Source organism: Malurus melanocephalus, unplaced genomic scaffold (genome assembly GCF_030028575.1).
Source record: "Malurus melanocephalus ecotype Western Australia unplaced genomic scaffold, MMel_1.1 scaffold_69, whole genome shotgun sequence".
Lineage (NCBI taxonomy): Eukaryota > Metazoa > Chordata > Aves > Passeriformes > Maluridae > Malurus > Malurus melanocephalus.
Genome location: NW_026623301.1, coordinates 1,398,609 through 1,423,619, shown reverse-complemented (window position 1 = coordinate 1,423,619; position 25,011 = coordinate 1,398,609). Strand labels below are relative to the sequence as shown.

General features: G+C 34.9%; 1 protein-coding gene across 5 annotated transcripts in view; it reads left to right on the top strand.

Annotated features, from left to right (window-relative positions):
* Positions 1-25,011, top strand: part of ZNF236 (zinc finger protein 236) — a 70,761-nt gene that overhangs the window by 10,485 nt on the left and 35,265 nt on the right. For 4 of the 5 annotated variants that reach the window (XM_057366632.1, XM_057366630.1, XM_057366628.1 and 1 more), the window contains exons 2-12: positions 28-170; positions 1,063-1,227; positions 5,351-5,529; positions 7,068-7,192; positions 10,343-10,515; positions 13,191-13,337; positions 15,173-15,244; positions 18,470-18,673; positions 19,836-20,064; positions 21,773-22,045; positions 23,770-23,973. In XM_057366632.1, the coding sequence (XP_057222615.1) occupies positions 28-170; positions 1,063-1,227; positions 5,351-5,529; positions 7,068-7,192; positions 10,343-10,515; positions 13,191-13,337; positions 15,173-15,244; positions 18,470-18,673; positions 19,836-20,064; positions 21,773-22,045; positions 23,770-23,973 (1,914 nt within the window). The remainder of the gene's footprint in view (positions 1-27; positions 171-1,062; positions 1,228-5,350; positions 5,530-7,067; positions 7,193-10,342; positions 10,516-13,190; positions 13,338-15,172; positions 15,245-18,469; positions 18,674-19,835; positions 20,065-21,772; positions 22,046-23,769; positions 23,974-25,011) is intronic. The other variant, XM_057366631.1, reaches the window with a different exon arrangement.

The following is a 25,011-nucleotide window of genomic DNA, read 5'->3' as shown; positions in this document are numbered from 1 at the left end:
TGAGATGTTTTGTTGCTTATTTTGTAGATGATGTTCTGACACCARATATAGAGAACAGTAATTTTCCCTACCAAGTACCCAGCTTCCATAAGTGTGAAATTTGTTTGCTGTCTTTTCCAAGAGAGACCCAGTTCCAGCGCCATATGAGGGATCATGAGCAAAATGACAAGGTATGAACTGTAGTAGATATAACCAGCTTTTATTGATATTTTCGTATACTGTCAAGTGAAGCTAACACAAGGCAWMTTTTCTGTTTCTCTTCAGTCACACYACTAAAAATTACCACTTTGGGATCTCACAGTTTTGTGATGTATCTCTTCCATGTTTTCTCATGTTTCCTTTGAGATAGGACCTTACTTCGATGCCYTTTATTTGGATTGTTCTTTACAGACCAGTAATTTTTAAGTTCAGCAATTTTGTTTGATATATAACTTATCCTGTATGAGTTTTTTCAACAGAGTTTGCAAAGTGATTCTACACATTAGCAATAAAAAGAAAATAATGTTTATATTTATTAACAGGACCTTACTTGTAAACTAATCTAGTATGTATGTATTAATCAGTAGATTAATGTCATTCAGTTCAGCTGCTTGCAAATCMAATTGGAGAAAGAATGAGAAGAATACAGAAATGTGATTAGGACTGGACTGGCTTTTTAAATGAAGCTTTTGCCTCAAGTTGCATCTGTAATATGAAGCATTTCTTTTATTTCCCTTGCTTTCTATTTCACTAAACTAAAATTACTTACATATGATAGGAAGATAATTTTATTACTTTTTGAGGTACCCGTAATAATACAGATTAATTTTTATGAAATGTAGCACTTGGAGATAATTCATGTATATAAAGAATGATTTGCTAAGTTTCAGTGTTCTAAAGTTGATRAAGTTAAACCCATGCTATTGCACACTTACATAAGAGCCTTTACATCTAAAAGTGAAGATGCTCTTAAAGAATGRATGTTTAACATTTTGATTTGTATGGTTATGTGTGTCACTCAGGGTTTATGTAGTTTATGAGAAGACTGAATTTTGTCTTTGTTTTTGTGATTTTAACTAACAGCCTCACCGGTGTGACCAGTGTCCGATGTCATTTAATGTTGAATTCAACTTGACACTTCACAAATGCACTCACAATGGCGAGGATCCTACATGTCCTGTGTGCAACAAGAAATTCTCCAGAGTAGCCAGTCTGAAAGCACATATAATGCTACATGAGAAAGAGGAGGTAATTCATTAAACTTTATAACTTAATTTTGASAAGACATGTCATAGTGATTTTATTTAATTCCTTACCTGTATGCTTTAGATTGGAAGATTGAATAAATGATTTTGTTCAGAAGAAATAGAAAACTTTAGKTGTTTTAATGTTAGTTACAGAAATTAATATCCTTAATGTAATTAAGTGTTCCCATTGTGCCTCTGTTAACCAAGAAAATCTGTGCATGTTTGATGGATATGGATTATCATACTGTATATATAAACATTAACTGATTGGTTATTTMCACATACTTTTATTTAGAAGATACTTCTATGACTTAATCTACATTGATAAGCCCACACGTAATAAAGTGTGATCATGTTGGCAGAAGTCATGGTGAGGTACACTCACCATCCATGGAAAGAGATAAAGCTGTTCCCTTATCTACAGCTCCCAGCTCCCACCTCCATTTTTGACTGGTTGTTTAGCTTGAGAGTACTTCAAGTTCCTTCCCCTCTCACAATTTCATTTCGTTTCGTTTCATCAATGTAATAGTGGTATGTTTGTCCGTACCAGTTGCTGACAGCCTACAGCAGTTTTGACCTGTAAGTTTGGGATAATAGACCTGTTTGCCCTCTTCCCTAAACCAGCTGCAAGGCACGCCACCTCTAAGATTGTATTCCTTCTTTCATCATATTTTAGTTCACGTTTTGTCATGTACACAGTCAAGTAGGCAGCCRAGTTAAGTGGACTTGTGTATAATTTTGTTGCATATTAATGTATCTGTAATGATGAATGGCTTAATGGGTATTATTAAAGAAGCTTTATTTATGAATTGCTAAAAGCATCAGAATAAGGAAACTAAGTGTCAAGAAAGACACCCAAGGGTGATTTTTGGTATTTGTTTCTACCACTAAGTGATTTTTCATGCACTTCAGCAGCTCTGATTTTGTTGCTTTGGTGTAGATGTCAGAAGAATAGGCTGTGTGATGCCTTCCAATTGGAAATTCGATCTGCTACTTGGAAATTAAATTTATAAAAACATAAACACATTTCAATTGCTAATGAATGTGTTTCTTACAAGGCCCAGTAGTTTTGTGRTAAAGTAGAGATGAATTTAACAATTAATTCACAGAAAACTGCAGGAATAACTTTTACAGTAGTTATGCACAGGACCTGTAGGAGAGCTGGAATTTGTACGTGGAGCAGAAGATACTGGTGATGGCACTAGCTGTCATTGAGGAGCTTTCCACAGCATGCAGGATAATAAATCGTTGGTGGAGTACATTCTCCCTCCTGTTTGTTCTTTTTGKTTTTGCTCTTTGAAGGGTTAAAAATCTGAAATCAAAGCTAAGGTGCATATGGGGGGARTACACTAGGGGACATACATACATAGCAGTTAAGGAGATGGCTTCACAAACTGAAATTTGGGAAACTTYACCCTTGTTTTGTGCTGCATCAGCAGCTTTATCTACAGATGAATGCAAATGGGCAAGAACAAGAAATTAGAATGATTAGCTTCTTGAGTGCCCCAGTGAGRTTTGGGAGAGCAGGTCTGTCTGTGAAACTTAGATTTTTGTGATTGATTGCTCCTGTGAGAGATTCTGGAAGGAATTTTATGGGCTATTGATATTGGACTTGCAAGAGACTATTTTCTCCGCACATTCTTTGGTAATTTGTGTGTGATAAACTGGTATGAGGGAAAAGCTTAATGTTTGAAATTCCTCACTAATGTGGGGTAGCTTTGTCTTGAGAGGTCATACAGAAYAAATATGCCGCATCTTCTAGAGGGTCCTTGTTTTTGTCCATTTCCTCAGTAGAAATATACAGTGGTTTTCACTGCTGTATTTTGCCCTGGCAAAACATAAAGGCTAAATAAAAAATGGAAAAAAAAGTTTTTGCATTACAACTGCTACTATGTCTTCTTTTTCCATGAACATGAGGGAGTTTTGGGGTTTAGGAAAACCTTAATATGTTGAAAAAGTTAAAACTGATATTTGGTGGATATGAAGTGAAAATTCCTTCTTGTAATATCCTCTTGGTTTGTTTTCTTATGTTTGTGTGATGTTGGGGTTTTGTTTGGTTTTTTCTTTTTTTAGAAATACTCGCTGTATTTGATTTGTCCTTTTTTTTTGTGAGCAATGATATTTTCAGAAGTGCAGATTAAAATTCTTTGCAGATGCAAAGAGTCATAGATACTAAACAGATGAAGATCATGAGTTCCTAAGTGTTCTTCAGRTGTTGCATCTGGTAAGATAGGGAGAGCTTATGCAGACAGAATCCAATGAGCCGGGCTTTAAGTTATTTTTCTATGTTTAAGAATTTTGCATATGATCAATCCCTTTTTGTTCAGTGTTAGAATGTGGGTTTAATCATAGTGAGGTTACAGTATTCRCTTGCTTATTCTGTGTGTGGTGGTGAAGTTTTTGGTTGCTTGAGAAGCAAAAAAAAAAAAAAATCTGGTATTGCCTATATCAGAGTCTGTTTGGTGTGATATGTTGCTGGATTTTTTGAGTATTTCTGCTTTATCATGRTCTTGCTTTCCTACAGCAAATTCCACAGTACTGAATAGAATCATGAAGACTTCCATTGTCAAAATACTTAATTTTAGGCTATTTTTTGGTGRAAGTTACTTAATAGGATATGTATATTAGCAACTTAACACAACACATGCATGAAAAATGCTGAGAAGCAATTCAAAATCTCTCAGTTAAGACATTCATGAGCTTGGTGTAGCAGATGTAAGCTTCCTTCATAAAATTTTCCCCCACTTTTAGAAAGGATCATCATCAACTAAATTAGTTGAGTAAGAACAATAGATGTCCTTAAGAAGTATACTTATTCAGATTTGAATGTACGTAGTAGAGAAAAAAGTATTAGTTATTTATTGTCCCACACTGTAACTTGAGTCTGGTAATGACATCTAGGTTAGATTATACAAGTAATTTTTGAGTTGGTAATTAATTTCATTAAAGGACTTCTGCGTTTTAAGCTTTTGTTTGGAAATATCTGGTGGCATTTCAGAATTTTTGTTTTTTCAGACTTTAACAAATTTATTGTCAAAACGGTCTAGAAATAGTACTGCATACTGTGTTCCTCTTGATTAAAACATTCTTGTCAATATCCATATTGAAATGAGCACTGTTGTTTTCTGTTTGTTTTTATTATTCTTGTTGATCCTTAAGGGAGAGAAAGAAAAGAGGGGAGGATAAAAACCACTTTGGTTTGCAGTGATAATGACAATTACTGAAAAATGAGCTGAAAAAAACCTGTCTAAGTTAGTTATGCACCCCAGTGAAGAGCATTTAACAGAGATGGATAGTTTTAGACATTTCAGATTAACTCTCAGGTTAGATTTTTTAAAATAAAGATAGGCTGACAAGTAAATGATTTAGAAAAGGAAAAGGAATTAAAATAAATGCAGAGCTTTTAATTTTCACTGAAACAATGTTTGACTTTGATTCTTACACCGGATTTCAGAGAAATGGCAACACTTTTGCGTTAAACACTAGAGATATTATTTCCATTCTAGATGACATGGAATACTAATACAACTGAAAAATGGTGTGTTCAACACTGCTATAAAATTGACGGGTTGAAGTTAATTTAGAAACATTATGTTAGAAATACATGTCCCTCTATTTTTGTCATCTTTCTGTCAAGATAGCTTAAGAAAAGTCAGTGCTAGCTGTGGTGGGATTGCTTTTTAAAAGTGACAATCTGTATCATTTTAACTAGTAAAAGTGTGAATCTGCAATTGAGATGCTTTTGATTAGAAAGTAGTTGTTAGAGATGTTTCTGTAGACCRTAATGTAATGGCACTGAGGTGAGCTCTGTGTGTCTTGAGCCAACCCACCAAGGAAATAGGGAGTGGTGATGATGGTACTGAATTGCTCATTTCTGCTGCCATATGAACTTTTTCAATACTCAGTTTTAGGAGAGTTCTTAAAATATAAATATTAATAGAAATTGCCGTGATTATGGTATATAACTTATATTACGGGGCTCATAAACTTTTCTTGCTTGTGTATTTTTCTTGCTTCTTGCTTCCAGCTGCCAATGTCCATAGAAGGATAAGTTAATCTACTTGAGCAAAGCTTGTGCTTGTGTATCGCTGTTTTGAAAAATCAGTCTCTATTATCTCTTTCAGAATCTTATCTGTTCAGAGTGTGGAGATGAATTCACTTTACAGAGTCAGCTGTCCATACACATGGAAGAACATCGTCAAGAATTGGCAGGCAGTAGGATCCACAGCTGCAAGTCGTGCAAAAAAGAATTTGAAACTTCCTCACAGCTAAAGGAGCATATGAAAAGTCACTATAAAATAAGGTGACAATCATGGGATTGTAACAAAATGAACAGATGTTACTTTTATGGTGGTAGCTGGGAAAAGCAGAAGTAGTATTTCCAGTCAGCAAAGTACCATGATTTATGCAGATCATTTATTTTCTTTGATATGCTATTCTAAAATGACATTTCCTTTTTAAAACCTTGCTAAAGTGGGTTGTTATTTTTGGAGGCCTTTTTTTTCCCCTCTGTTTTTGTATTTAGGCACACATACTAAGYGTAGTTCATCTGCTAGCTATTTGTAAACATGGGTTACATTTTTCTGATGCCAAGTGGTTTTTGAAGTGTTTATGATTTTAAAGGYTAATAGCAGTACATTGAAGCAAATGTATATTAATTTTACATTGCACTTATTATAATGACAAAAGTTCTCATGTTTGCTTTCTACAAAAATGTAAGTCATTCATTGCACTTAAATCATCTTTCCCAAGAGGTCCTCATCACAATCTCTCATGAGTTTCTTGTAAATCTGCAAATGCACAAAATAAATGGGAAAAAAGAGGTGTGATAAATGCTGTGCTTGTTTTAGGTGAATTTATTCTATCCTTTCTTTCAGCTCCCCAGTTTAGCTTTAGTTGTAGCAAGATAAGAATTGCTTTAAGTTGAAAGGAAAAAAATCTTCTCTTGGTTGCCTTAATATATTAAGAAAGCGTAAAGTTTTGACAGGGGATCTCTTTTAATCTTTACTGTTTTTTTTTAAAAACTAGGGAATCAGTTAGGGAAATTTACGTATTTAAAAAGAAGAAATACTGTCTATTTACAATTCTTAGGAGGCAATATAGATTCTAAGATCTTAATAGTTGTGTTGCAGGAGGTTTAAACAAGTGTTGTAAATTTCCATCTGCAAACAGAAATTTGAGGGTTTAAASTATCAAGTTAGGTTTGTATTAGGCTATGTAAATGTATAAATCTAAAAAAAACCCATTTTTGTTGTGGACAACTCCKGTGTAGAGATGTTAGGGTGAATAAATTAATTAGTTTAATTTGTAGAGAAATGATTTTTTGGGATTTGTATCTCTGTTTTTATGGTTCTGTGGAGAGTGTGAGTTATATTTGAGGGCCGCCAGTAGCAAATATTTGTGTTGTTAAATTCTTTACTTGCTCTTTACTAGACTTCAGCAAGTGCATTTGTACTCCAGTTTACGAGATTTGTGTATTCTAGTTAAGAACTAAGGACTTGCTATGTTCAAGCAAAAAAAGTGGAGTTGCACAGAGTTGGAAGTTCTCACCAAAATAYTTGTGATGTTACTGTGTATTTCTGGCAAAATTTACCCTTAAAATGTCGGTAGAGAGCCTCTAAGGTGTAGCAAATTTTTGCTACAGAAATAGCTACAGTTCTGGTGCACTGAGAAAAGAGCTGTTAGCGTTGTTCTTTCAGTGTCATTATAGAGTTTGGTTTTTCCCTGTTGCAACTGATACTAGGTTGCCATCAAGTTTACACTTTGTTAAAAATTACGGGGTAAAATAAGGTTCCTCAAAATAACGTTTTATATTAAAATGTTTTTTTGTTTCAATCATAGGGTATCAAATACCAGATCTTACAATAGAAACATWGACAGAAGTGGGTTTACCTATTCCTGTCCTCACTGTGGAAAGACGTTCCAGAAACCAAGTCAGTTAACACGACATATTAGAATACATACAGGTAAGGCTGTGGAAGTACTTACTTCAATTTGTTTTTCGTGTGCAAAAMTCAGTTAACTTCTGAGATGCTATGTATTTGTGCTCCCTGCTGTTGCTTGAAATATTATTAATACATTTGCCTCATTAGATGCAGTTAGTGTTGGTTTGAAATAAACTTTAATTCCTTCACTTARAAAATTTATTTRCTCYTTAGATTTCCCGATTTATATAATTAGACACAATTAGAAAATTTAAAATACTCTATTGATTTCATTTGTTATCAAATATCAGTTTTGGTACTTTTAGTACTTTTTAGTGGGCCCTAAAATGAGAATCTCTAGATGAGGTTCAGTTATCTTCTTTAAATTAGATCTTATGTACTTTAGAGAGCAGGTTCTAAAATTTACGGCTGCAAAAAGAGCAAAAACATTTAAGAATTAATGATAATAATAAAGTAATAATCTTGCATTTGTTTAAATTGATYTGTTTAGACTTACAAAGGGATCCTCAGAGCCTAGGTTGCAATTGCAATAATTGAAGAAGTGCACGTGACTGTTTAAATTTGCAAAATGAATGGGAAATGTTTTTTGTTAAATTTCTGTCATAAATATGTGCATGTTTTACCCTTAAGCAATTGAAATAATTGAAAAATGCCAAGCATAAATATAAAATTTTTTGAAGTGTTCAGATGACTGTAAGAGAATAGTTGTTATTTCTTAACCAGGTATACATTTTATAGCAGGAGTTTGGCTTTAAACAAAGCCATCATTGAAGATGTTCCAGTGATGGGCAATATGTATGTATTTTTCATACATATTGAATAAATTCCTATTTGCCTAATTTTTAGCTAATTTAAGTATTCATTTATGTAACTGTGCAATGTTGTTTGTAATATCAGTCAATGTAATATCACTGTTCAGACAGTGATGAGTTGCCATTTACAGGAATGGCCTTCWTTACTAAGAGAAAAATAAAAACATCATTGTGTGACACTATCTGAAGAATCTTTTGAAGTTATACAGATTTAGTTACAGAACAGTAACACAAGAGGTCACCCTTGTACCTGCTTTAAAACCGTTGTTTGAAAGTAAATATCCACGAAAAGGTCAGTGAAAATTAACTTCAGGGTTTTAGATTCTTGGCTCTTGACTCTATCTAATAAATCAGCTTCTCTGAGAATTAAAGAAACACGGTTATAATTGGTTGAGGAGCCTTTTTAAAGCTTCAAAAAGTTCAAGGCATTCATAGTTCTTTTGAATACTAAAAAGACTTTTGCGTATTGGGAAAGCAGAGACAGAAAATGCTGTCCCAATCTGCATGTGACAGGAGGTCATTTTAAGTTCCAAGTAGCTTGCAAATAATTAATTTGTGAAGTATGTTAGTATTCTAAATCTGCAAACAATCTGGCATTCAACTGCTTGAGGTACTGTAAATATGTAGAAAAGAACAACTTTGCTTTAAAGAATTGTCTAAGTTCTTTAAATAATCTGTGTTAAAATCACAGGTCTGTGTACAATGTGCAGCATTAAGTTAACCTCTTAACTGCAATACTTCTTTGTTTTAGCTTGTCATTTCAAGCACTTACACCCTTTTGGGAAAAACATCAAGTCTCAGAGACTTCAGTTCCCATATTAGTAACTATGAATAATTAACTAATAATAAATGAAATTCTCATTCCCTCTCCCAACTCTGTATTTTATTAAGTTATACAGAAATTTAACATTTCCACAATAGATTTAAGATTTAATTTTTATAATGAGATTTACTTTACTTACAGGCAAACGTAACTTGAWGCAATACTTCTCCGTGTCCACCAGCAGTTCTTACTGGAAGCTAAGCTTTTTAGCTATGAAAGCCCAATAGGAATTCTGTATTTTCAGTGTTCTTTTTATAATATCTATTAAAAATATACAGTTAAAATCTGCAGTCCTTGAAGCATCTTCAAAACCCATAAAGAGGCAGAACAGAATATATTCATTCCTTTAGTGAGTTATAGGCTTGTATTCTATTTTGGAAAAAGAGCTGCTTTTATTTCAGACAATGTGAATTTGATTAAGAATTGGTAAGTTTAAAGAAGATGTAATTACAGCTATAAAATTAGAAATCATATAAAAATACTTATTAGAACTGATTTAATGTGCACATGGTAGCACTAACTGGTGTAGCAGACATAACTTGTGCATGCTTATGTTGGTCTTGGCTGTAGAAATGTTCAGGGGCAAACCATTTTGTATTTTCAAAGTCCTAGAGTTACCACGGCTGAACTGTTTTACTAAAGAMAAAGGCAGTAGTACTAAGTTTACCGTGGAGGTTTCCAAGAGTTAGTTAGGACACATGGTTGTAACAAGCTGAAGTTTATTCTTAGTGTGTTTAATAGGTAGCTTTGTAATCTCTTCATGCAGTCCTCTTACATTTTGTAACTTAAAATTTCTGTGGAGTTTTTCATGCTTATCTGTTAACATGCAGAGAAGTGTAAATCTGCACAGCACTGAAGGCACCAAAATCAGGAAATAGAGACAGAGCATTTCTGTAACAATATTGCCTATGTTCAATATGAACATTTAAGTTTTTAAAATTATTCTCTAAGCAGAGCTCTCCAAAACAATATTTTATTGCCTGTTTTTAGTAGGTGGTTGCAAAGAATGAATGGCCGTTAATATTTATTGGGGAGCATGAACCATATACAATCTTTTGCAGTGTTGCTGTCTTTGACTCTTAGTTTTTACTGTCCATTTACCCTCTGTGTCTGTTTGTTTCTGTGCAGGTATATGCATTTTATTGGATTTGGTATAAAACTTGTGTGTGTTTCATTTCTCTTTTCCCCTTTATTTTTTTTTCCTCCAATGATACTGCAGAGCAGCTTCTGAGATCTTCCAAAGCACAAGTTGAGGGAAGCTGTTTAAAATAATTTCTTCATGTAGATTTCCTTTACCCATTTCAATCTATAATCATCAGCTAGGTCRCAAAACCTTTCCACAAGGCTACATTTTCATCAGAGTAGGTGCTGAGGTTGGTGGTCAAGGTAAACAATTTGTTAAAACCTCCTAATAACATAYATAATAACGTGTGTATTTTATTTTAACTGATACATTTTTTTGTTTAGATACAGGAAACTGCTGAGTTTTACTTAAAGCTCCTTACCCTTCCTCCTCGTGCTGTTGTTTCSTTGCAGGTGAAAGACCTTTCAAGTGCATCGAGTGTGGCAAGGCCTTTAACCAGAAGGGGGCYCTGCAGACCCACATGATCAAGCACACGGGGGAGAAGCCCCACGCCTGTGTCTTCTGTCCCGCCGCCTTTTCCCAGAAAGGCAACCTGCAGTCRCACATACAGCGAGTTCACTCTGAGGTAAATGCAATTATTCATCCAGTCCTGGGTGCTAACATGTATCCAAATTTAGCTTTGCTATTCCTATGTGCTCCAGCCAGTATAGATTTACTGCTGTAGTGCAGATTCTGGTTTGCTACTTTTACATGTGAGCTTTCCTTAGCTTGATGTGAATAAATGTATACTTAGGAGAAGTAGCAGAGCCTTCRTTTTTCATTGGCTTTTCAATACATGGGTAGATTAATAAATAGTGGGTTTAGGTGTACAAAAGTGTACCTATATCAGTCCTGAGAGAACRAAGTCTAGAATCAGATAAAAGTAAGCGAAAAGCAGCAAAGCAGAAAATGTTGAAAAATTTCAAGGCCAAACAGCAACCCACTATTTCCATGGTAGAACATACTTGCCACTTATCTTTGAAGTCTATGTCCTGCTGTCTTTTTCAGAGGTTTTTTGGTTACAGGTAGAAGGCAATTCCAGAGTAAGATAAAAAAAAATGTTTCAGATTTCTTTATGTCTCTTTTTTTCCCCTCTTTTTGACAAGACAGTTTTTAAGACTCAAAACATACTGCTGTGATAAAGTAATACAATCTTCTGAGCAACATGAGCTACGCAACTTTGTTCAGTAATTTCCTTGCAGTCTTTAGTGATTTGTGGTTGGAAATACCCATAGAAATAGACGTTAGTTTTGTTTTGGAGCTTMTGAAGTGATAGAGGTAGTGCTTTTGCTTCTTTTTTTTCCTGTGTGCRGAATATTGTCTTTGTTCTCACTCTTCCCCTAACTCTGAGATTTGCATTCTTGTTTTCCATTTTTGTGTTACAATGGTAGATATTACTAGGGAACCTTTTAGTTTTTTACTTTTAGGATATACATTAGTTTATGGATATGTCTTAATGGAACCTTTTAGTTTTTTACTTTTAGGATATACATTAGTTTATGGATATGTCTTAATGGTGTGTAATACACTTAATTATATTAAATCATACAGCTTGGAGTACTGTGTCCATTTTGGGCTGCTCAGTTCAGGAAGGACATTGAGGTCCTGGAGCGTGTCTGGAGAAGGGCAGTGAAGCTGGTGAAGAGTCTGGAGCACAAGTTCTGTGAGGAGCAGCTGAGGGAGCTGGGGATGTTTAGCCTGGAGAAAATGAGGCTCAGGGGGCACCTTATCACTCTACAACTGCCTGAAAGGAGGTTGTAGCCAGRTGGGGCCTGTCTCTTCTCCAGGCAACCAGCAGCAGGATAAGAGAACACAGTCTTAAACTGCAGTGAAGGAGGTTTAAGTTGGACGTCAGGAGGAATTTCTTCACAAAAGGGTGAYTGGGCATTGGAATGGGCTGTCCAAGGAGGTGGTGGAGTCACCGTCCCTGAAGGTGTTTAGGGAAAGACTGAAGTTGGCACTCAGTGCCATGGTCTGATTGACATGGTGGTGTTAGGTCATAGGTTGATCATAGGACCTCAGATGTTTTCCAGCCTAATTGGTTCTGTGATTGTCTGTGTGACTAATTGTCTTCACAGTTCACAGCTGTCTTTATGTGATAGCTTTTGCTAATAAAAAATTGCACCAACATTGATTTAATAATTTGAATTGACTTCTTTCAATATTAGTTAGGGATGAAGTAAAAAWWWTTTTYMMYTTTTTTTTTCTGTTACTCTGTTTTTCTGTAAGAAGGAAACAAGCTGTGGGATAAGGTACTTCAAATAAATGCTGCCTCTTGATCACATCCTATGCTGTGTTTTGCAGTCCTGAGCCTACATTTGACTTAGTGCTTTGGATAATAGATTGACTTTTTTTTTTTTTCTTTCGTGCTCTTGCTGTGTTTTCTTCAAGCCTGCATGGAACTTTGTGAATTCTTTGTTTTATCCTGAGACAGTTACAAAGTAACATTGCACCTGATAATGAATTGCAGGCTGATTCTCACTTCCTAAAGCACTGTTTATTTGTAGCATATTTTATTACTTAATTCTTCTTTTTGAAAGTCTYGTTGGCAGTTTAATGTCACAAAATATGAAATACCAGTACTATACTGCAAGTACTGCAGTGTGTTTTCTTTTGAGTACCTTGTTGCTCCCTGCATATTGCAAGTACTATGCTGGCTGTTACTGCTGTGTGAGGGACTGAGGGCGGAAGGTGAGGATGGTTGGACTCTGCAAATTTAGTTGCTTGAATTACCTTAACCCATYGATCTCAAAGTCTCAAACAAGTGGYTGCTGATTRCTTCYTCRTTCTGTGTGTTCAAATTCAGTTCAAACTAGACATTAAACTTCCCTGCCCTTCACAGTGTTGGTTTTGTCTGCAATTTTTTAATCTCATACTTYCATTTGTATTATGCATGATGTTTCATCTTCAGGCACATCTTAATTGATGAAGTTGCATTTCAGTTTTGCTTTCAAGTGTGGAATGGTAGGAGATGATGGAGAGAGAAAAGTCTGAGGCCTTGTTTGACAGAGGATGTTTGTTTTGCTGTCTGGTGCTTCACAGCATTGAGAAGGCATAATAGGCAATTAYGGTAATGCACATAGATTATAGTTGATTTATATCCAAGAGATACCAGCCTGATTTCATAACTGGATACTGGTAACTTGAAAAAATAAACCATTTTATTGCTCATAATCCCGTATTATGCTTGTTACGTAGAAAAATAATGAAAAACATAGTTTGGTACATGTAGGGAAAATTCACTTAATTTCTTTTTTTAAGGTGAAGAATGGCCCAACATATAACTGTACAGAATGTAGCTGTGTCTTCAAAAGTTTGGGTAGTTTAAATACACATATCAGCAAGATGCACATGGGTGGTCCACAGAATTCTGCAAGTGCTTCAACAGATGTATCTCATGTTACAACGGTAAGATTTGCTTGGTATATTGTGAAAATGCYTTTGACAGTTTAATTAGGTCTAAACCTCAATTCCAGTAATTCTTCAGATAGGTTAGAACTTCTAGACCTGTAGCTGTCTTTTGTCTTTTATGGTATTAGTTTGCAAGAAYAAATATTGGGAGAATGTAAATTGGCTAAGTATATGCAAAAAAGAATTTACRATTTGAGAGTTTGATTGAAAATATAGCAATTTAGTTCTACAATTAAGTAAAGCATAATTCTTGTTCTTGCAGATTATGTTAGCCTCATCTGATAAAATAAAAGTTATGGGGAAGTTTTAGAACCATTGAAATAATGTATTGGTTTCAACTCATTTTCAGAAATGGTTTATGTAATTCTGTTCCTTATAAACACATAGTGGATTCTTCTGTATAGATCTGATAACTTGTTTTAAATGTTAGCTTCTTGGCAGATTATAAAGGAAAAAACATAGCTTTATTAGAAGTGGTGAATGTTTCTTTACCAAGATACAAAAAAGAGCAGAATTCAGAAAATGTCTCTGGTTTTATGACTATTGTATTTTTTGAGCCAGTGCATATTTATCATAGCACTCTTCTTTTTTCTTTGATTAGAACTACTTTTTCTACCTTTATTGCACTCTGTTTTGCTTAATCTCCAGGTCATGCTTTGATGTTCAGTGGATGATAAGTAATGCCAGACTTTGAAAGAGGAGGGTTAAAATTTGAAGTCTGAACTTCATTTTACAGCAGTGTCTTGTTAGGAAGAAAAAAAAATGTCTAGTAATGTTATTTGGAAAAGCTTTTTTTTTCTTTTTTAAAGTTTTTTATGGGGCAGATGCTCTTGGTTTCTCCATGTTAATTAATGGAAAGAAAGACTAATGTGTCTTATTTGTTTGCAAGTACAGATATTCTCTATGTCTTTTTTCACTTTTCTACATTATCAAGACTAATCTTAAAAGCAGGATGGAAAAGAATTCCTTCATACTACTTCATGTTTGCTTTCCCTGGTTTTAKTTTTTTGATTTTCTTAAATATTTTGGATTTGCCTGGCATATTGATATTACAGCATTTACAGATATTAGTTCTGCTGTATGAATACTTTGCTGCTTGCATGCAAGAGGGAAATAGCAAAAAATGCCATACAATAGTATAAGCAGAGAGAAAGGGAGAAAATKATTGTTTCTAAAAACAGATAGCAAGAAGTTTGGCAAGGAGGAGAAGAGATAAAAAATGATACTGTAGTTTCATATTAGAGARGATTATGCCTTCTATTTGTAATTTTATGTCTGAACCTGAATAYATTTAATTATTTCTATTTTTAATTGCTTTAAAAACTTAGTACATTATTAGGTTAGCACTAGCATTCTTAGATTAGAACTTTCCTTCATTCTGCTCAAAACTTGCAGAGCTGCTTTAACAATAAATGTCCAGTGTAATTATTATATTTGAAGTTTGCAGTCAGTCTCTGTCATGCCTTCTTACATACCTGGGGATAAGCAATGATTATGGCCTTATTTAGTACCCATWCCAAAAGCTGAAGTTTCCTGAAGTGCTGTACTACCAAACTAAGCTTCTCGTGTGATACATGAGTACATCTTGTAAGGTGTGGCTACTGTAAGGCTGTTGTTYTGCTGTCTTCTGCTGCATCAATATTTATAGCTAAGGTATGGGTTTCTCTAACCTTGTGCTTATTTTATTATTTAATCTCTGAGCAGTGTTGGTGATTTTATGTCCTTTTGTTTCTCTCACATAGTCTCATTTTTCTGTGCTACTTTTCTGCATTATATCAGCCATGTTTTTCTTCTTTTTGACAAAAGATTAAAATACTTTGATTTCTTTGTAGGATTCTGTCACCCAGCCTTTAACAACATCCCCTGCTAATCTTTTGCAACCTGTTGATAACAAATGGAAGAATGTAAGTGTGAAGTTTATGTCATATTTTTGTGTCAAGACTGTAAGTGGGAGAAACTACATAATTTTGTAAGTTTTCATTTAACTGGTGAAAGAGAATATGCTGTGATACTTTGTGATCGGTTGGATCAGCTAATATATGAAGGGAAGCTCCTTGGTGAATGCACCTGGTTACTTAGAGGTGAAACACATCTTGAATGGATTGTATTGCCTCATTTGTTTATACGCTCATGATTTTTCATAATCTGTTCAGCCTGGAGAAGAGGAAGCTGAGGGCAGACCTCATTGCAGTCTACACCTTCCCTATGAGGGGAAGAGGAGGGACAAACACTGAGGGAATGGCCTGAAGTTTTGTCAGGGTAGGTTTAGGTTTGATGTTAGGGAAAGGCTTTTCACCCAGAGGGTGGTTGTGCACTGCAACAGGGAGCAGTTCATCTTTGCAGGGAAATGATCACAGCACCAAGCGTGACAGAGTTCAAGAACCATTTGGACAGTGCTCTCAGGCATATGGTGTGACTTTTATGGATGGACTTTTGCAGGGCCAGGAGTTGGACTTGATGATTCTTGTGGATCCCTTCCAATTCCAAGTATTATGTGATAAATTATAGAGAGTGCCAGGTTTTTCCTRGTGAGAGGTATGAGTTGGGAGCAGTGGATCCCATTGTCTCCTTGTCCCAGAATAACCTGAAACAGCCAGGCAGCTTTCCAGCCACTCTGCCCCCAKCCTGCAGCACTGCCTGGGGTTGCTRTGACCCAAGGGCAGGACCCAGCACTTGGCCCTGTTGAACCTCACACAGTTGATCTCAACCCATTGATCCAGCCTGTTCAGATCCAGGGCTGTATATGGTCTGTATTTCATTCTGGACATTTTTAGGTTTTTTTCAGTTGTCTATTTATAGTGTTCACTATTSCTGAAGTGTATTCAATGATACAAGAAAAATCAGAGCCATCAGAATCCTTAAAATACGCTATTGTGTGTTTATTATTGAAGAGACTCAAGGAGCACTAGGTGCCTTGCCCATCAGATGAAATACTTAGGGGTGATTTCATCTTCTGTTTTGAAGAAGAGGGAAAAATCTGTCATCTTAATAGAGAAGAGGAAAAAAAAGTTTGAGGGTCGAAGCTAGACAAATTGACACTTTGAAATAAAGTATGGAATTTTAGTGCAGATAATTTACTCTTGGAGCCAAGTGTTGAAGTTGGATGGCARCAGAAAAAGATAACTATAATAAGCTACTTGATTTAAAGAACTGCTCTAATTGTTTACAGTTACTGTGACTTGAAGGAGTAATTCACTCAGAGCAGTCACATGGTCTGTCTTACACAGCCCGTCAGACCAAGGGTCATCACAAGGTCCACTATTCCAACTGAATAATTGTGGAATTATGAGGTAACAATAAAACACTACATTCTCCATTGTATCTTTAAAATTGGGTATTCAAATGAGACCTATAAAGAGACCTCTGATTTTTTTTTTATAATGAGCAACATACCTTAAGAGTAATAGTAACAAACTTCTTATAAATATGTGTATGTTATTATTCARAAAAGATTACCTCCATGAGACTCTATATGAACTACTGTGTAATAGAACACRCTGCCTAAATACATGTAATGCTCTAATTTTCATATCAAAGATGCTGTTGGGAAGTTCTTTCATTAACAATTAATTTTTATCTTGCTGAAGCCTGGGAGAATTTTATACACTTTTAGTGTAGGCATCCTGCTCTACATAAGAGCTTCCCTACATTCTTTTTCCAGAAAAGAAATTGTCTCTATAAATAGCTCTTACCAAATGGCTTTGCTTCACGTTCTGTTTATTGCAATGAGAATGGCATATAGTGTGTTACCCATATTGAAATSTTTAAAGCACTTCTGCTAAATTGGAGTCTGAAGAGAGGGAGTCTCATCTCACCAGTGGGACACAAAAAAAAAAGAACTGATCGTTAAATCAGCAAAGTAACAAGTGATATTCTTGCATGCAAGAGAAACGAGATAAGAATTTGTTTTRTATCATCTCATGAGAAGGCATTAAGAATACTTCATCAGATTYGCAGGGCATAATCCAAGTTAAGCAAATGTTTCTTACTATAATTCTTTGTAACCATCCTTTCTTTACTAAAGTGACTGTCATCTTAACTGTCTAATGTAAAGTGTCAGCATAAAGAAAATCTCAGGAGTTTTCACGTTAGAAAGAAATAGTACACGTGTGAAGCCTAAGATTATTCTTTGCTAAAAATTATCTGAAATAAGATAGCCTTTTRTATCTGTGTGTGGTTGCACATGCATCTGGAAGTGGTTCTTTTTAGAGAACAGAAATGAATATTAGAAGCAAATAAGCAGCGCTTTCTAGGATACCCAACTATGGAGATAACTACTGTATAAATATATATTTCTCTTTTCTGCAGTAAAACAAATTATTGAAAGCAATTGTTTCAGCAGTGGTATACTTATGCGGTCTATTTGTTATAAGAAGAGAAGTTTATAAATATAGGTAAACAGGAGTTCTTTCTGATTTCAAAAATAATTATCAAGGCTTTTTATCACTTTTTTCCTTCATATTTATTACTAAGGTAGTCTAAGATACAATTTCAAATTAAAGATTGAGAAATTACATTTTTATASTGAAAGTTTTAAAGTATTTTGACAGACCCTGCTGTGTATTTAAATTTTTAGAACATGAAGAGATTCCTCCAAAGCTGAGTGGTTTCAAAGGTTCCAAATTGAAGCWGAAAAGTTAGTTGTTTTTTCTGAAAGGCTTTGATACAGCAGCACAAATAATTTGCAAAAAAAAAAAATCTCAACTAATAGAAGGTTGTTTTTTCCAAAGAATTTGCATGAGATAAATGTGCACTTTAAAAAGATAGCCAYGTCAGTTTATTTGTTTGGGGAATTACTTTTCATGTGACCTTTACATGGGGAATTCTGTAGCTGATCCCTGTGTTTCCTGAACTGGTTGAAGGTTCAGTTATTAACAATAAATGTAATTCAGGCTGTGAGCTTACGATTTCGAGCTTGGGGAAGAAGTCATAGAAAGGGATGTACAAAAGCAATTCTTTAGTGGAGTGAGCAAACTTCGAATGAGGCTTTGTATAATCATTATGTCTTACACGAGTAGCCATCCTCGTAGTGGACAGTTACCAGACATTTCAGGTAAGGGAGCTGRACAGGTCACTTCATAATACATACTTTTGATCTTCCTTGACGAATGTGCTGCTGTATATTTCAGGCCACACATTTTCGGTCTCCACTTCTTCAACAGCCAGAAARCCAGGTGTCTCCAGCTGCTGCTCCTCAGGGTCAGCAGTCTGTCACTGATGTCATTCAGCAGCTCCTTGAGTTATCAGAACCAGGTCCTGTAGAAAACAAYCAGCCTCAACAGCCTGGTCAACAGCTCAACATTGCAGTGGGGATCAGTAGAGATATTTTACAGGTAAGAGCTTGTGAGAACAGCTTTACATTTCAGTGGTTTCTTTCTCATTCTTTCTTATATCTTAATATAAGAATACATGTGTTTTAATATTGTAATATTTATATTTGYTCTCAATATTTTGAATTATAACATTCCATATGGATTTCTAAACAATATCAGTCAAGAAAGAATTKTTAAGATTTATTAAATGGATAGGGAATGCACCAATATGTCTTCTGTATAGTAATGCAAAAGAAAGGCTATAAATACTGATTATATGGCTTTAAGTGTACACCCCTGAGCATGGATATTTTTATTGGTGCCTTTAGCTTTTTTTTTCCTTGCTGCCTAGAAGCAGCTTGTGGCATGTCCTTAAGTTATGCTTTGCCTAAAACATGGTATCGTTCAAGACGGGAAAAATATTTTTGTCTGGCTAAAAATTGAGAATGTATACACAGCCTTTACCCTGTTCTGATTAATAAGGGCTATCTGAATATTTCATATTTGTGTGTGAAATTTTTTTCCAAAGTCAGCCAGTGCATTTGTAACTTACCATATTTTGTCCTTGATAATGGCAGGAGACACTGTGAAGCAGAAGAGGTGTAGGGGTGGTGAATTACTGTCTTTGCTTGTTCTGCAGCCTGCACCACATAAAGGCACAAACAGGATAGAATAGGGCAGAGAATAATATTCTTTAGTGTTGGTGGTAACCTGCTAACCTTTAAGGTGCTTTTTTTTTTTATCTCCAGGCTGTCAAGTACAATTTAAATTTGGTTTTGGAAGATTCAAATAATATATGCAGCTGTGTGCAGGTTTACTCTGCTCCCTGTTCTGAGTTCTCTAATGTCTGGAATCTGATGAGGAGTTTCAAAGAGTAGCAACATGATATATAACTGCTATCCTGATAGCTATTAAAAAAAATGTTGTTGTTTGCTGAAAGGCAGCTGTTAGCAAGTGTGTAAGTGCAGAAAACGCCACCTAAAATTTCACAGACAGTCAGAAATCAATGCTGTGTAACAATATGTTTGCAGGTTTGAARTACACCCGAAATATAGTGAGAACATGGCATTTAATTCCTTTAATTATATTTGTATTGTATCTTCAGAGTACTTGTGTGAGAAAAGTTGAGGATCACTGTGGAATGTTTCTTTCTTAATCAGGAATTCTTTTGTTCTTTCTTTAGCAAGCGTTAGAGAACAGTGGGTTGTCGTCAATTCCTGTCTCTGCACATTCTACTGACTGCAGCCAGGCTAAGGCTGCTGGGGCCCAGGATCAGAATGCAGATGTTCCAAGCCTCCCAAATCATCAGGCTGATTCTAATAGTGCTGAACAAGATAAGGAGCAAGAGAGTACAGATAAACTTGATAAAAAAGAAAAGAAGTTCATTAAGAAAAAATCACCATTTTTGCCTGGTAATGKTGCCACTGCTTTCTTGTGCTGTGAAGAGTGTAATAATTGTGGGTGTGTTTATGGCTTTATAAAGGGATTTCCCAAAATATGTAKTGGATTAGTTATGAACAGTATTTTCTGTTACCTAAAACACAATGTAACATATAATCAATAATATTTATAATTTTCATTATAAACTATATTTTCATAAACATGTTAGAATGGTATTAAGTGAAATTACACTTCTAAATCTTTTGGATTATATCAGTGGAGTTATAGGAGAAGGATAAAAAAAAGTATATGAATCTATTTTCCAGTCTTTCCCGTCATCCTTCTCTGACAAGGATTGGGTTTTCATTGTTTGTCCCAGAGTAGAAAGTTCYAGCAAGGGCAGTTCTTCCCCTTAGGAAGTGAGGCCTTGCAGAGGCATTAGGACAGTATTGCTGCCTCATTCAGATTTTCACTGATCCCATGTAGGGAAAGATGAAGGTTGACATTATGGATAATAGTTCATGTCACCTGTCTCTGGAATCACAGTACTGATGTGATGTGGTCACYAGAAATACATGTTATTATTCTGCCTTCATACTGTGTTGCAAGCCTGGATTTTGTCTCTGTGTGCTTAAATGTGGCTTTAGTTTGAAGGCTGCTCGAGCATTATGGCTGATGGAAGTGGTTTGTTGGAAGTAAAGGCTTCATACTTTAGTGTCCAGCCTGATGTATACAATGCTATAATGCAGCCTTTGATCTCTGTCTGTAGTATTTTCATAGGTACATTGATGTTGCTTTTTATTTTGCAAGGGATGGARAAATTGATCTAAAGTAAAAACTTGTCTTCTTCAGTGTAGCTGTGATAAAAATTAACCTTAAATTTTTCCTCTCTTAAAAATAAGTATTTTGTTACTTGTGTTTAACAGTAACAGCTCTCCAGCCGTGACTACAAATAAAAATAAAAGATTATTTTTATACAATTAAACACAACCACTTGTTTTTGGATAAAGTAACATGACCTCAGTGTGTTGACAGGAAAAAARTCCTATATGAATTGATTTAAATGAGCAAGCAATCTGATATTGATAGCCTGTATGAATAAAAAACTCTGATAGGATTTAGAAGGGGTTTCTTTCATTTTTTGTTGTCAAAAAACATCTGTTGCATTAAGACAGATCTTAGGGTTCTTGCATCATAAAACAACTTCTGTAAAAAAAGTAATCTTAAATTATAAATCTGTCAGAAGGCTTGTGCAGTTATTCTTCCTTTGCAATTTTACAAAATGTAATTTAAGTCTGAATTTGCTAAAGAGAGGGTCAAGCAAAGTATCTCCTCCAGGCAGATGAGTGTTTAGTACTTACARTAATTTGATGTGGTTATGGTTGAGGATTTACAGTCATTGTTGGATAATTTTGTGTTAGATGTTATTTATAAGTTGATTGGTATATTATATTGCATTATAGCTGCATTCTACATTTATAAGTGGCATAGAAATTGCGTTGTTTGAATTTCAACAAGGTTCTCTTGGGATTTGTGTTTGTCATTCCAGCCCATCACCATTTTCATGAAGTAGAATATCTCTGATAGAGAAGTTAATCTGTGAAGAGTGTTGTGATGGCACCTATTTCACAAAATGTTTTTGTGGTCTGATTGCTTTGTGCTATAGCATCAATGTAGTGGGATTTTTCAAGAATTGTTAAAAGGTTTTAAAAACATTCATTTTGGTATTCCTTGTTTTAGGTTCTATACGTGAAGAAAATGGAATAAGATGGCATGTTTGTCCATACTGCTCTAAAGAATTCAAAAAGCCAAGTGATTTAGTGCGCCACATTCGCATTCACACCCATGAGAAGCCATTCAAGTGTCCCCAGTGCTTCCGCGCCTTTGCCGTGAAGAGCACTCTAACAGCACACATAAAAACACACACTGGCATTAAAGCTTTCAAGTGCCAATTTTGTATGAAAAGCTTTTCCACCTCAGGGAGTTTAAAGGTTCACATTCGCCTGCATACAGGTAAGGCCTTGAAATCACTTTGAGTATCCTGTGATGTGGGTGAGACCTTGAATGAGAAAAAACTSTGAAATATGTGAGTTGTAGACTTAYCTGTCATGTTACTGTTAATATCTATTAGAGAATGTATAGTGTCAGTGTCATACGTGATGAGTGGAATTTTCTGTTATAATTTCCTGTTTTGTTGCTTTGAATCTTTGGGCTCTTACAAAAGCCATGGACATTTTAGTTTAGATGATGAATCAGCAGTTGTTCCTTTTTAATATCACTATTCTGAGTGTATTTAATTATGCTTTCTAAAAAGTCATACTCTTACAATTTGAGTTCTAATTTTATTTATCCTCAGTCATCTTWAATATTTACTCTGCATCTTCCCTCYCCTTYGCCACRCTTTTCAGTAATTTCACTGTAACACTCAGGACTGGTTGCATCCCATTTTGTGTTCTACATTACAGTGTTGTGTCATGCTTTCACCAATTTTCCTGTTTTCAGCATCTTAGACTGCATATCCTTAAACTCCGTTGTTCATATGGTCCTTGTTTACATAAGATACAATGTCTTCAACGCTTCTTTTTCTGTGGTTGAGCTATCCTTTCCATAGAGAAAAATGAATGTTCTGGTTTTGGTAGACTGCCTGGTTGTTTGCCAATTTCTTTCTTTGTTCATACAGGTAAATTAAGTTTCAGCAAAATAAATGTGCTGCTCTTTCCTTTCATTCTTGTTTATTTAATTACTTTATGCAAAAATATCATTCATTGGCTTAGGTTCATTTGGGATCCAAATGTATTTTATCCATGAAGTATCAATGTTACATTCATCTGCAGAAAGTCTTCTGGGTTTATTTTTTTTGTAACTTGTAAACCAGTATTTTTTTAAATTAGTTTAAAGTCAGGTTTACTTTACACAAGAATTCAGATTCATTCAGAGTGGCAGAAGTGCTAGGTGGCTTGGAAAATAGGTAGTCCAGTGTTTATAGAACTGCTCTGTAGTTTCATGCAGCGTTTTAGTTACTGTATTGTGAAGAGTGAGTCATTCTTCTGTATTTTTTTCTGTGATTTTATCAAGCTTTCTTCATAATACCCAATCACATTTTATAGTTTTAAGTCCAAGATTTCCCCTTGAACAAAACCAGAAAGTTGTTCAGCTTTGGCCTCTCTGTGTAACTTACGAAGTTCTCTAGGAAAKCTCTCCCAAGGGGAGATTTCTGCTGGATTTTGCATTACAGAAGTCTTTCTTTCTTTGATACTTCAGTTGGCACACTTTTTTGACTGCCATCAGACAAAATGGATGTTTTCAGAGACGAATCTAGAGTTTCTTTGACTTTGTCAATCACTGTTCTCTCTCTTTTATCCTATTATATAATATCTTTATCTTTGTGTTTGTTGATTCCTTTTTCTCAGTTTTTTTAAAAGTTTGTTTTGGAAGGACTTTAGCTTGCCATGTGCAATTCTTAAGAGAATTTGTGAAACACAAGAAAATTGCTGTCACTTTTGCATATCCAGTTTGTTGATGACAATCTTGCTTCAAGTGATGCACTTCAATCAATTGGCAGTTCAGCAGATTGTTACTTTGAGTTTTATGGATCTGTCTTGAAAACCTGTGTTACAATAGACACCATGAGAGAAAGCAAAAAAGAAAATATAGGAAAGAGAATCAGTATTCTAAAGCTACATTTCTAAGTCAATGGAAATAAAATTTTAAACTACTTTTTTTTTAATCTTTTGCAGGTGTTAGGCCTTTTGCTTGTCCTCACTGTGACAAGAAGTTTAGAACATCGGGCCATCGGAAAACTCATATCACCTCACATTTTAAACATACAGAGCTAAGAAAGCTGAGACATCAACGTAAGCCTGCAAAAGTTCGAGTAGGAAAGTCAAGTGGTCCGGTACCAGATATTCCTTTGCAAGAGCCCATACTCATAACTGATTTAGGTAAAGAGCGAGTAAATCCATGATCTCTTGAAATTTGTTATTCGCTAGAATATAAAGGTCACATTTTAATCAAGAAAAGCATTCAGAACTCACTTGTAAAGATGCACTTTGAAATGAGTCATCAGAAACAAACTTGAGCAAAATGCATTTTATAATTTGCTAGCACTAGAATTAATAAGAAGAGTATTTTTTATTTATGGTGAAATTATCTAATCTTTACCAGTAAAAAAGTATGTGCATTTTTGTATTAGGAGTTTAATTTAAGTATTATTAGACGGTTGTTATAGAAAGGATGACAGCCAGTTCATGACTCAGATTCTTAAGATGATCATGCTTATTCAGATTACACATATTAATGAATCAGTGCATTACTTGATTTTAAAGTATTTGTTATGACTTCAGTTGAATGAATGGTAGTCATTAGTGATCATATTTCAAAACAAAGGCAGCATAATTCTGGAACTTGCTTTGGKGTATTCATCTAGTTATTTTAATTCTGTTGTATAAATATTGACACATGATTATGTAAAACCACTTTTTGGAAGAAGTTACACTGCCCAGTCAAAACAATATGTTGTTGTCCAGTAGAGGAAAATGTTGTGGGTGAGGTGTGTTCTTTGATTCAACACTGCTAACCCCTGACGTGTCCATTRTGCAGTCATCTTTATGGTAGAATATTATACTGGTAATACCTTTAGCTTATGTGGATAAAATTTTTATTACTCTTTAAAAATCCTTTTGCCATCACTGCTTTCAGGAGTAACTGAAAGCAAGAGATATGGTTATTTTATTAGAAGAAACTTTCAATTAGCTGGCAGCTTCAGACAGATCACACAGTATTTCTTTCTTGAGCAAAACCCAGAATATAGTCCCATTTCTTGATTTTAAAGAATAACTCAAATACAATTAAGATCTGTATAGTGAAAGTCTGACACTTGGGAAAAGATTAGTATTAACAAGAATTTTATAGAAGTTGTTTCCTGTGGATGGTGATAACACATGAACTCTGTTGATATTAGAATGTTCAAAGTAAAAAAA